At 40.0% G+C, this 13026-nt stretch overlaps 1 protein-coding gene and 1 long non-coding RNA gene across 2 annotated transcripts in view; both read left to right on the top strand.

Moving 5' to 3' along the window:
• Positions 1-3647, top strand: part of LOC131465955 (uncharacterized) — a 29206-nt gene extending 25559 nt beyond the window's left edge. The window contains exons 2-3 of the long non-coding RNA XR_009241357.1: positions 243-343; positions 3177-3647. This is a non-coding gene — a long non-coding RNA (uncharacterized LOC131465955). The remainder of the gene's footprint in view (positions 1-242; positions 344-3176) is intronic.
• Positions 3648-8846: 5199 nt separating this feature from the next.
• si:ch211-117l17.6 (regulator of G-protein signaling 21) lies at positions 8847-11801 on the top strand. The gene is made up of 5 exons (XM_058638712.1): positions 8847-9048; positions 9128-9223; positions 9309-9364; positions 10124-10290; positions 11258-11801. The coding sequence occupies exons 1-5, from the start codon at positions 8972-8974 to the stop codon at positions 11441-11443; spliced, it is 582 nt and encodes a 193-aa protein (XP_058494695.1). The 5' UTR covers positions 8847-8971; the 3' UTR covers positions 11444-11801.
• Positions 11802-13026: the final 1225 nt, after the last annotated feature.

Below are 13026 nucleotides of genomic sequence, written 5' to 3'. Positions count from 1 at the left end.
ATGCGGGACGAGGTGGAAGAGAGGAGCTCGGAGGCAGTGAAGCCCCAGCGAGGGAGCAGAAGACGTAGAGATTGGACTCATGGAGACATGAGTTCTTGGTGGGTGGGAGATAAGGCAAGCAAGTCTGGGAAGGAAAGGGAAATTGGTAAGGGAGATTTCACAAAAGTCCCACAAAATAAAACCTCCTGTTGAAGAACATCATCCAACAGCATCATCCATCATTCATCATTCATTTTCCACAGCTTTATGCTCCACATGACAGCCATGGGGAGCTGGGGAGCTGGAGCCAATCCCAGCTGACATAGGGGGAGGAAAGGCACGGTACAACCTGGACAGGAGGATGGTCAGTCAAAGAGACAAACACTCTCACACTTACACATCAATTTAAAGTGACCCGTTAACCTCATCCCCATTTTGCATGTTTGACAGAAGGGTTAGGGTTAGAACCCAAGGAGAAGACATCTCAAAGATACTCCGGGTAGGGATATGTCACTTCCATGCTATTCCACTGATGTACAGTCGGTGGCAGTAAAGTGCAAAGAAACGATGAAGAGCACCTGTGAAGGCACAAGATAGAAAAATGTATTGTTTTCTTGTTGAACAAGACTTAAACTCAATTGAACAAAACAATAGTTCGATAAATAATAAATATTTGCTGGTTCTCTTCTTCTTACGTGTTACATTAATCTGCTTGTCACCATTAAATGAAATGGCAAATAAAACAAAGACAGGTTTTCAGACTGACTGCGTGTTGGAAAACACAAGGTAAATTTAATTTAAAAAATAAATAAATAAGAGGCTAAAAAATAATAAATAAATTAGTTGCAAATGTATTGTATAAAATGTTTCAGATAAATTGTGCTTTTTCGCAATAGACATCAATGATTTCTCACTGCTGTAATCTCTCAGAAAGTAACTTTTGTGCATAATATGAAATGAATTAAATAAAAAACAAAACAGAATTCTGGATTTGTTTTTCAGTTTGTTTATTGTAAACAAAACTTGAAACTTTTTCCTTTCCGTTCAACTTTACCACTCTTTCTGCCAGTGTGTGCTTATCACCACCAGATGGAGACAAATACAAATGTACAGAAGAATTTGTGCACACACACATACAGTATGGTTGGTAGGTCGCAGAGGTGGAAAGAGTACTGAAATATTCTACTCAAGTAAAAGTACCACTATTTTTATAATATTTTACTACTATAGTAAAAGTACTAAAAAAGTAGCTTGTTTAAAATGTACTTAAATGTATATAAAAGTTACTTTCTTGTGTCAAAAAAATCCAAATCTCACATTAATTGTTTTCAATTAAAGTCAAACCTTTACAAATGAAAGTGTTGACAAAATAAAATACGTAAACACATAATGTATCATTCAACGTGGGTCAAAGGTCACAAATGCTTTAACTTTCTCACTCACTCAGGGACCTTAATTAGCCCCAATACAATTATTATTATTATTTTTTTTTAATTAGCAGATGTGATTTAAGACGAAGTAAAATACAGGACACACAAAAATCGACTTAATTACAGTAATGCGAGTAAAATTACTTGATCGACATGATTCATTAGTCATTAGTCGGTGGGTAGACAGATTAGGAAATAAGGTAAAACACACATGAAGCAGACTTCTGTCTGGAATAATAGGAGTCAGTGTGTCTCTCTCCTAAATCTGCTTCACGCGTCATGAACCTCAGCAGCGGAGAGCTGTTTCACTTCCACACCGACTTCTGGTGAAACCCTTGCAACATTGATTCCCCCGCCCGTCTGTCCGCCCTGCCACGGTGTGGGGTGGGGTGGTGGGGGAGGGCACGAAGTGCAAACCACAGCGAAGTGGTGGCAGATCCGGAGGACAGCACGCCTCGAAAATCTATATATCTAAGGGAAGTGAAAACATGTTCAAACGCCTGGGTGATTACAGCTCTCATTGTGTGGCGATATTGTTCAACTGTGGTTCGTCCGACATGAGGCAGCTGACAATGGCTCCACGTGACTTCACGGATCACGTAACAGTTGCAAATAAAAAAAATGAGGCCACTGTTTAGCTCCGGTAAACATTAAAGCTTTGAGACTATCATGAAATACAGTGCAATATTTATTTACAAGCATTCTATTCCATTTCAGAAGTCATCTGTTTTTATAATAATGTATGTGACGCATGCTGATGTAAACAGGAAGTGGATTCCCTTCTCGCCACTTGTTTTTGTTTAGTTTCAAAAAGTTTTATTAGGCTCGCGTGTTAACGGACCTTTTCGCTCACAGCCGATCGTAGCTGCTGATAATCACCAATGAGGAAGTGAATAAATGCATCATTGTTTCTGCAGGGACTCTGTTTATGCCCAGTCGGACAAAAAAATAGTTTCCCAAGAATTTTCCAACGAAAAACCAGCAGCAGCAGCAGCAGCAGTGGTGTTTTCCGGAGAAGAATCTATATGTCAACAAAGCTCCGCCCTCAAAAATGGACGTGATTCCTTTGGAAGTTGGAATTTTGGCTGCACTTTCTCTGCTTTCTCTGTCACGTACTGTGAGAGCGTGGGCGGGGCCACACTGGGGCGTACAGGTATGACTCAGTCTGAATAAAGTGATAAATCGTGTTTATAACGAAAGGAGATGAGGGCCTTTGTTCAGAGGACGATTTTGGCATAAATAAGATAAAGAAGGGTTTCGGAAACACATTTTCCAACCTCGGCTTTAACAAAAAAACAACTTCTCATAATAAGCACAAACCATTATAACATGTCACCCAAGAGGACACGTTATTATGGGGTCGAAATGTGAAAGTTAGCTCCTCAATGGAGATACACTGGACTTGATGTCCTCACTCCTCCTCCTCCTCCTCTTCCTCCTCCTCCTCCTCGGCTGGTAACTCATCAAGATTTGTCCGGCCTGATAGAAAAACGGATTTCAGACATCAGGAGGAGTCAGGCATGACCACACGGGGTCACACAGACATTCGAGTGACTGTAGCTGTGATCGTCTGCGAGAAACACAGTGATAAAAATCTGCTCTGTCGTTTCTCCACCTCTCTCTCTCGCTCACTCACTGCCACTGCAACACTCTTCATCCATGACTTTGATGTCAATTGCTCCATTGATTTATAGGTCCAGTCTTAGAAGGCTTTATTGACAGAAATGTAATATACTTTTATGTATTGTTTTATTTTTTCCCCCTCAGGCTCCAGCAGACGAGGAACAGCTCTGCCCACGTAAACCAATCCAATTGCGATCCCAGTGCAAAAGCAAACAATCACATTGAGAGAACGTCAACGAAGAAGACAGTAGTGACATCAGGGTGGAGCGAGAGATCATGTGACTCTAAGTACTATTATTTAATTATTATTATTCAGATCACATATATATGGTATATACAGTAGAACAGTCTTCCTGCTCTTTCCGCCAAGTACCACCAGAGGAAGCACACGTACTACTGGTGGTACACGTACAACAGCTTGAGAACCACGGCTCTAGGCGCTCGAAGGTCATGAACGGCACTCGGAGGAGTGTCATTACATACATTACAAAAAACACCTCTTCCTGTTGAGACTGTGTGTGTGTTTGGTGACTCAGACGACAGAAGGTCCCGCATAGATTCACATAATTCACACATACAAACCACACTGTGCCAGTGTTTAGTGTGGTCTGTGCTGCAATTCATAAAGAACGAGTGAGTCACATCAGATACAACTTCACCGCAGAAACACATGACACACGTAGAACATACTTTTCTGTCATATCTGTTTTTTTATACTCGTCATCACAACGCGATGGCGTCTTCCTACATCGGAGCTTAAGTCTGTGCTCGTATCAGTCAGACAACATCACGTCGAGCACACTTCCTGTCAGTCTGACGAAATAGTTCATGATTTCCCATTATTATGTCAGACTCGTGTCACAATAGTCCCCCCTGAAAATGTCAAAAACCTGGTGTTATACAGGTTGCCAGATGAAAAATGGGATATTGCTGACAAGCGGGGGGGAATTCTGGTGTTGTGAGCGTGTGATTTCTATCAAAATGGGTCAAACTGTCTAAAATAATAACTTGAAGGCATTATTATACAGTAAAATACCCCCCAAAGCACACATTATAAACTAGTCTAAATGTAATAATTTAAGAATATGACACATATGAGACTGACAATCAGCTCAAAATGCCTGTTTATTCTACTGGCATTGAGCACTGGAGATCTTAAAGTGTGCAGAAAAGTGTACAGTATATGTAAGCAAAGGTAGATATTCACTCACTCATCTTCTAGCACTTTATCGCCCACATGTAGGTCCTCCACATGGGCAGGTGCCAATCCTAGGTGACATACAGCGTGAAAGGGCATGTTCTCCCTGTGCGTGCGCAGGTTTTCTCCATCACAGGGCCACACACAGAGACAACAACCGTTCACTCACACACTCACATCGAAAGTGAATTTAGAGTGTCACGTTTTGCCTAACCCCCAAAAACTGCATGTATTTTGGACTGTGGGAGGAAACCGGAGAACCTGGAGAACGTGGAGAAAACCCCCCCCCCACACACACACACACACAAGGCCTTTGTTCCAACCAAGTCGTGAATCCGGCATGATTACAAAAACAAAACAGGTTCAGTTGGGAAATCTGGAGTGAACAGAAGAACTGAATTTTAACCGTAAAACCATGCAGCAGCTTGATAGTTTGCTATGTTTGCTCTCATTAATAAATTATTAAAAAGTAGATCATCTGTTGTTTTCTTCTGGATGAAATATATATAAAAAAGTGCTCAGAATAATTGAAAGTAATGAGGATAAATAGAGTTTAGTGAACAAAAGATGAGCAGTCAAAGTTTCCCATTATTCAGTAAAGTCTATTATTATGCTTGGTTTAAAAGTCCATTTTCATATATATTTTAATATTTTCTGAATTGCTCTACTCTACAATTACATTAAATAACATGTTTGTGAAAAGCAGAGATTATGAAAGTGCTCAGAATAATGGGGATTTTTTTTGAGGAAGGTTTTCAGACAACTGGGTTTCCTCAACATTAAAAGAGAAATAAAGTTTAATTCTGATGAACGAGGAAGAAAAAAAAAACAAATAAAAAAAAAAGCTGACAGGCTAAAAATACAGTAGGACTTCATGTCAAAGGAATGACTGTTGAACAGGTTTGGCTTATATCTTTTCATCGACGTGTGCATTTCACAAGATAATTGGTTTATTTTTAAGCACACAGTGGTGGCAGTAGAAGATTTCTATCTGATGTGTGGCTGCCGAGGTGACGCATGTCGTGTTCAGTCGCCTCGTTGTCGTCACAGTGCAGGCAGTATTTTTGGACACAGACGCATTATGTGTCCATAATCAATCTAAAAAAAAAAATCATTTTTTTTAAATCATAAAAAATCATAAAATCATAAAAATTGGGTCAAACTTGGGTCTTTTGGCGTTTTTTATTCTGCGGTTATGCGTTAATTGACCGTGTTATTAAAGCTGCAGTGTTTCAATTACAGTGTTTTCAGTTACAGTCAGTCATTAAATATACATATAATTATAAGTTCTATCATAACTACGTCGTCAAATCAGGCCCAATATGTACTGTTTTCCCTCAGCTATTATGATTTTAGTCTCACCCATCATCAGACATAATGGCTTCAGGATTGTAATGGATGTTGACAGAATGTCCAGGTCTATCACATTAACACTGTCTACTCCTTACTGTATTCTCTCTCTTTCTCAACTATACCACAGAAGGGGAAATTAACTCTGTGTGTGTAATCATGACTCAACCATTCGTCTGTGATTCAAATGCCAGGTTATTCTCATATCTCATATAACAAAAGGCAAAACTGTGTGGACGTGTTGATCTGATGTGTCACTATAGCGACCACAAAAGTGAAAATGTCCCGCCCCGCTATTTGATTTCTGCTTTGTTGCAACCATGACTTACCTCAGATTGAGGTAAGTGTACAGTGCAACTAGTGCAGATATTATAAAAAACAAACAAAGCAAAAAAAAAAAACAGTCAACAATAGACTCCAGCAAAGTTACTTCAGCAAAATACTTATAGGCTTAGAAACCTTAAAAAAAAAGTCCAGTCCAGTCAACAAAAAATAAAACAAAAAATGGTCAATTTAAATAAGAACACAAAAAAAGAAACACATTTTGTAAAGCCTGAATATGTGGTCTCCTAAATGATGAATGAAGACTTTAAAGATATAGATAGGTTTAGATATAATTCTCTTTATAAGGCCAGTAAATCACCAAAAGATACTAAACTTGTGGTTTAAACACTGGCGTCAAGACTCCACTGAGATAAATGTGACAGGTCATGAGTAAGTCCTTTGGTCACTTTAAAAACATGTATTCATTATTTTTGATGACTTATACTCCCCCCTGCATATACTGTATTAGTTGTAGTCCATTGTGTGTGTGCTTGTATCTGCATGAATGTGTGATGTGAGATACAAACTAAAACTAAACAACCGGAACCGATATTGATTACTGAAAGTATCAGGTCTTTTTTGTGCCTCTGTCGCACACATAAAAAAACAACTAAACTGTGGGGAATCCCTTTTAAATATAAACAAATGTATGTTGCAAGCCCTCGCTATATGAGCTCACGCAGTGCTGATTAATATAGATTATAGACCTTTTGTAGCTAAATGTGGGAGAGTAACGCAAGTTTTTTTAAGGCTTTTCAGGTACTATAAGTAATGGACTGTGTAGTGGAAAACCACCAACCACGGTCTCGACAGAGCCCATTTTTAGATGGAGGATGCAGCATGTAGCCACACATTTGAAACGCCAAACTTGAAATGGGGATCACAATAACAATACATCATCAATTATGAGCTTTAAATTGTACTGTATGTATATATTTATATAAATGTATATATATATATATACATATATATAAATATATATATACACATATATATGTATGTATCAGAGTATGCAAAAAAGGAGAGAAAAAGAAAGTGACACGGCTACATGATCAGCTTGTGAAATGGCAGCTGGTGTTGATGAGGCAGTTTGTATTTACCCTTTTTTTTCTATTAAGCTTTATGTCAAAAGTTGTTGTTTTAACTCAGCACGTCTGGCTTGTCACAGGACTCCTTAGTCCAAGTGACTTTTGTCATTTGTATGTGTATATATATATACATATATATATATATATATACATCTATATATATATATATATATATATAATTAATAGAAAAAAAAGGGTAAATACAAACTGCCTCATCAACACCATCTGCCATTTCACAAGCTGATCATGTAGCCGTGTCACTTTCTTTTTCTCTCCTTTTTTTGCATACTCTCATCTTTCTCACGTCCCCCGATGAACTCACGCTTCAATCAAGCATATAATATCAAGGGTGTCGGCCACTTAACAGCCCCGAACACGTTTGTGTGCAGCTTTTGTTGGTCTACAGTGGAAAGTATGAGAAGAACCTACTGTACACTTCAGCACACCTACAGTCTCCACAATAGAGCGCTCCCTGAGGGACTCCTGTAAAGCACCACTCACACCCACATAAACACCCACACCCACTCAAACCAGTATGATGTAAACTTTCCTATTAGCTTGCATTTGCTTATTTATATAACTGTTTTTGTTCCATTACAAACGCACACTCCCCATGCAGCCACTGCATTCTGCATCTCCACAGCTAAGTGCTAACACAGATAAATAATCAACCAATTACAACGCAGCAACTCGACCGGCTGAATTTCAAACCAAGCCTCAGAATGGAGAAGAAAGGTTGATTGAAGTGACTATGAACATGGCATCATTTATAATAATAGTTTTTGATCTAGTGGGATTTTCACACGCAACCAGAGAACAAGAGAATCGTCCAAAACCAACCAAGATATGAAGGAGACCATCTCTGAACACACTCTGTACCTAATAAAGTGGACCGTGACTGTCACTTTACATTAACATCACAATTATTGTTCTGTCAATTATCAGTTACTTCAATATTGTTTGCTTTATAACCCCATTTAATACTTTTAAACACATTAAACCTTGAACAACAGGTTGCTCATTCACGTCCTCATATTCCAGATGATTCTGAAGCTTATATTTTGTCACAAGAGAGAAGATTTTATGAAAGCAGGACAAAATAGGTCTGCAACCACTGCTTCACTCATTTTTGTCCATGAGGAATAAACTTAAAATCACATGTGATTGTTCATTTCACATTGTATACCAAAGTTGGATTAAATTTGGTCAGTTTGTATTTATTTAACTGATTTTTTACTCATAAAACTTGACTGAAACAAAGTGGGTGCAGGGCAGTGTATTTTTGCAATCCTCTGCTGTTGTGGGAATGAGACCTGTGTCTGTCTGGTGATCAAATAACACATTTTATCGCTGGAAATTAGTAAAAAAAAGTCTCTTTTTGGGGTGAAGTGGCCCTTTAACATTCTAAATGTCAGACTTTGGCAACAGGCAAACATTCTATAAGTCATTGAACTGCATATTAATTTTCACATGTTTTGCTAATACAACAACCTCATATAATCCACAAAAAAGGTCACAACCCCTGCAGAACACGCCCAGGGATCTATTCTGTGGTGTGGTGGTGTGTATCATCAAATACACTCAGAGCCGCCACACAGTGTCCTCCTGATGACTTTCATGTTCAAATATTTGCCACATAAAAATGCCCATATGTACACGTACATACATGAGCAACGCGGAGCCAACAACAAATGACCATTTTTTTCCAGGAATCGGAGTCAAAATAAATGCCCTTTCACCTGGAATTTTACAGCGGTGAGTCAGTGACAACAGTGAGTGTGAGCAGTAGCTGAATGTTTATCCCAAAGGCATTTAGGTACCTGTACCAGCAGGCCCTCGCCCGTCATCGCGATGACACCTTTGCCCGGCCTTGTTAAAAGTGAACACAGGAGGAAACAGCGCCTGTTCACCGACACGTCCAACAACTGGGACTCCTCACAGGATTTCCTTTTAACAAACGCTTAACAAACGATGTTAAAATGCCGAAACTTTTGTTTTCAAAGATTCGGTTTTATGAGATCAGGGATCTGATGCAAAATGTGAAGCGGCCCAGAAGGTAAGCGCGCGACAGTCTGACAGTCGGAGGGCGTTTGGGGGAAACTTGGTATTGAATTTGATTGCCGTGTGTTTTGCAGGATTGATATTGTTCTTAATTATAAGAGGCGTAAGACAGACATCCAGGGCCTAAAGGTGCAGAAAATAAACGATGGGCCATATCCTTCAAAACCCGGGTAATTTGCGTTGTACTATTAGAATAACTTGAATGTATGTATATATACTGTAGGATAATTCTTATTATCTATCCTTATATTGCAGTTGGCAGACCGACCATGAACTCTACCCAACTCTGGAAAAACTGTTACAGGATAAAAGTATGTTTTTGAAAACACATTTAAAGATGCAGTGTGTAACTTTTGTTGTCTGTTTGTGTGCTTTTTGTCATTGTTGATGTTGTAATGTTGTTTGTGAACAGAAACAATGTAATGAGTATTTGTTTGCTACGTACCTTCATGTGAAAACAGGCTCTGTCAAGCAATACTATCAGACCATGCTGAGGGAGTGTTTGAGTGTCTACACTGGTAGCACAGGGGTGGGTGGGGACAAGAGGTGTTTATCCCATCAGCCGTGATCTGGCTGATTTGAACAGATTATCTGGCCAAATGTTCCTGTATTGTGAGGGATTAACAGACACACTACTAACGTCAGTTCGGTCTTCCTGATTTCAAATTGTTTGGAACCGTAACTTGTACAAGATAAGTTGATACTGTCTTCTCAGCCGTGGCTTCATCCACAAGTTATTTTGCGTTTTTCAGCACGAAACGTCGCAGCACGCGATGCTGACAATCCACCTCCATGTCTGTTTATATTCTGAAATTAAATCACGCGAGTTTCTATGCAAAGCTAAACTAGTGCAATGTTGCCGTTACCTCTGTCTCTCGTGACGTAAAATAAATCACTTCCTCTGTGCAGCGTAAAAATGTCACTGTCACGGTTATTGAGAAACACAGAGAGTCATGTGAAGCTCACAGGCTCAATCAAAATAGCATGATGTCATTCGACAGTTCTTTCTGGAATTCTAACCGATGAGGGAAAACACACTTTTAACATACTTCTCAAATCTTTTCCCTCAGAGTATTTAGCAGCATTCCACACGTTTCTGCAGTCCGAGTTCAGCGAGGAAAACATTGAGTTCTGGCTCGCGTGTGAAGACTTCAGATCGACCGACTCGCCGGACAAACTTCACTGGAAAGCAGAGGAGATCTACACCGAGTTCATCCGTCCCATGGCGTGCAGAGAGGTCAGTCGCTCAGGGGTCGGTGGTTCATCACATTGAAGTGATCTGACTGAACAACAACTTCACACAAAACTCTACACAAAAAATCTTCGCCCCCTTAACCTCTTCTGTTTCTCCAAATATGAACCACATGTTTCAAACTAATATTACAAAATAGGGGAGAGTAACATTGCAACACACGAGCGTTGACCCCTCACATTATCAATAAATATGATGCAATATGGATGACAACTGATTAAAATAACGGTCTGTGGTAGTAGATGTTGTGTGTTTTTTCACTGTTATTGCACTGAGGTGAAGAGGCATCTCGCTAACTCTAAATCCATGAAGCAATACACACGAGTTTATGTTTGTGTGTGCGATTGTCCATAAACACAGTACAACACAGTGGAATAAAGGCAGCGTCTTATTTTCCGTATTCCGGAAAATCTGGCAACCCGCTGCACTTGAATGGAATGGAATGCAGCAAACATTCGAAACGCCAAACATTGATGTTTTAAATACTTGCTATTTGTCAAAATGGCAAACTGAATGTTTTGTGCATTAGTTACGACGTTGGAATTCTTGAATTTCGGTTGAACGGCTCATCCATTGACTCAAAAACAAATCTAAAGCAGCACATTGTTTGGTTTCGTGCCACTGGTGATGGCAAGGTTGCAATTTCCTGATTGTTTGAATTGCAAGGAGACATAACACGTCCAACGGCGAGGGTGTCTGAAAGAGTGGTTTGATAATATCGCACAATGTTCTTTTAAGGAGGGACTGAATGCTATTTTAATACTTCCCTACTGGCCGGTGCTGTGTTTTCACAAGACTAACAAAAATAAGGAAGGAGGAAGAGTTCTCATCTAGGTACTCGAAGACGATGTCTGAAGAGTCAGAGAGCGGATAGCTTCATAAAAGGATTGTTTTTAAGCGTCTTCTTCACATACACAGCATATTGACATTTCTTCATTGTTCTGTCTTCCAGATCAATGTCGACCACCACATTAGGGAGAACATCAAGAAATCTTTGTGGAAACCGAGCCGCTCATGCTTCGACGAGGCCCAGAAACATGTTTACCTGCTGATGGAAAGAGACTCTTGCCCCAGATTCCTGCTCTCAGACGCGTACCGTAGTCTGAAGCTCAAATCCGGGTCTATGTGGTACATTTAGCCGCTGTTCCGTCAAAGTCGCCGGGTCCACATTGCATTTCAATTGGCACATCTTTCTGTTTCTGAGTAGTGTTCTTTAGTAGTGTTCTTTAAGTTTGGAAGCAAACTGGAGCCATGTTTCAAAATGATGAAGAAAAGTAAATGTAAGTGGGACAATGTGCTCGTATGTAGGGGAGAAATAACGATTGCATGCACAGTATGTGAGCGTTTTAGACGACTCTGCGGAGTTCATTATTGTTTAAAATGCGTTAAGTGAAAGTGTCGGCTTGTGAGAACGGTGTGAGAAATGATACGGAACGATACGTGCTTTCTGATGTGCAGAATAAAACCTCAGAGCTCCATAAATGGGCATTAATGGACAGTCTTGTATCTTCCTTCTCCTCATAGTCAGAAGTCTGAGTTTATATTTATCTGATTGACTAACGGGACGTGTGTGTGGATGGGCATGACTATAAAGAAGAGTTTCCATAGCTCACCCGGCAAGGAGTGTCTGTTTTTGGTCACATGTGTGATATAACCTCTCATTAGGTGCACAGATGATTCCACGCAGCAGCACTAAGGGTTAACCAAAGTGGAAAAAAGTAACCCTGCAGTAACCCTTGATCCTACTCTGTTCTGTAAATGGCCTTATTCCTAAAAAGTGTGCCTTAAAAAGGGAGTACTGAGGCAGCTAATAATAACCCCGGGGCTTAAACGACAACACCGGAGTCATCAGACAACCTGGTGCGTAACAGATCGGTCTGAATGTGCTGCCTTGTTAGGAGAATAATCTCATCACACACAGACAGCGATGCACAGCTGCTTTACTTCACAGATACAACCTGAAAAACTGTGCATGAATTAATGAGGATCGTCCTTTTTTTTTCCCTGTTAATAAAAGGTTCAACTTATTTTGAAGTCACAGTAAATTATGACTGGATGTCACGACTTATCTTCCTGAGACTTTACCTTAAACTTTAACTTAACCATAACCCTGACAAAACTGGGATTAAATTGTTTTTTTTGGGTTGGGGATTATACAGCTTTCATCTTAAGTTTAATAATGCTTCAATTTGGAATGAACACACAGTTTGTTTCCAGTGTTGTGTTTAAAATAAAATTGCATATAAATGTCATACATTTGGAGCACATTCTCAGGTGTCACAAGAAAAAGCGCGCTCTGATCTCGATTGTGCCGAGCGCCCACAGTCTCCGTGTCAAACGTCAGTAACTCTCGGTCCACTGGGGTGTGAGGGGCTGTTCCTGATATACGCGACAAAGGTCCCACGTCTCCCGCATCACACGGCGCACTTGTGCTTCACACACAATCTGTCACTGTTTTCCCAAAGCCCCGGCACGGTCACCATGGCAATGAAAAAGGAAGTGAGCGCTATCTGTGGCACGGTGCTGTTTCGTCAAGACTGTTTACACGCAGGGAACTTTACTGCCAGATCTGAATGCTAAAGGCTATTGATAATGTGTATGCACACCGCTCTGTTATGCAATAGTGTAACTGTAGACATAGAGTGGGAAAAAACAAAGGTCGTGTCAAAACACACTGACATGGGGGACAGCTTTCCGTTCGTTGTTTTTGGTGTTTGGTTC

The sequence above is a fragment of the Solea solea genome, chromosome 9, assembly GCF_958295425.1.
Source record: "Solea solea chromosome 9, fSolSol10.1, whole genome shotgun sequence".
Classification (NCBI taxonomy): domain Eukaryota; kingdom Metazoa; phylum Chordata; class Actinopteri; order Pleuronectiformes; family Soleidae; genus Solea; species Solea solea.
Note: the sequence above shows the minus strand (reverse complement) of the source record. Positions and strands in the feature narration are given on the sequence as shown.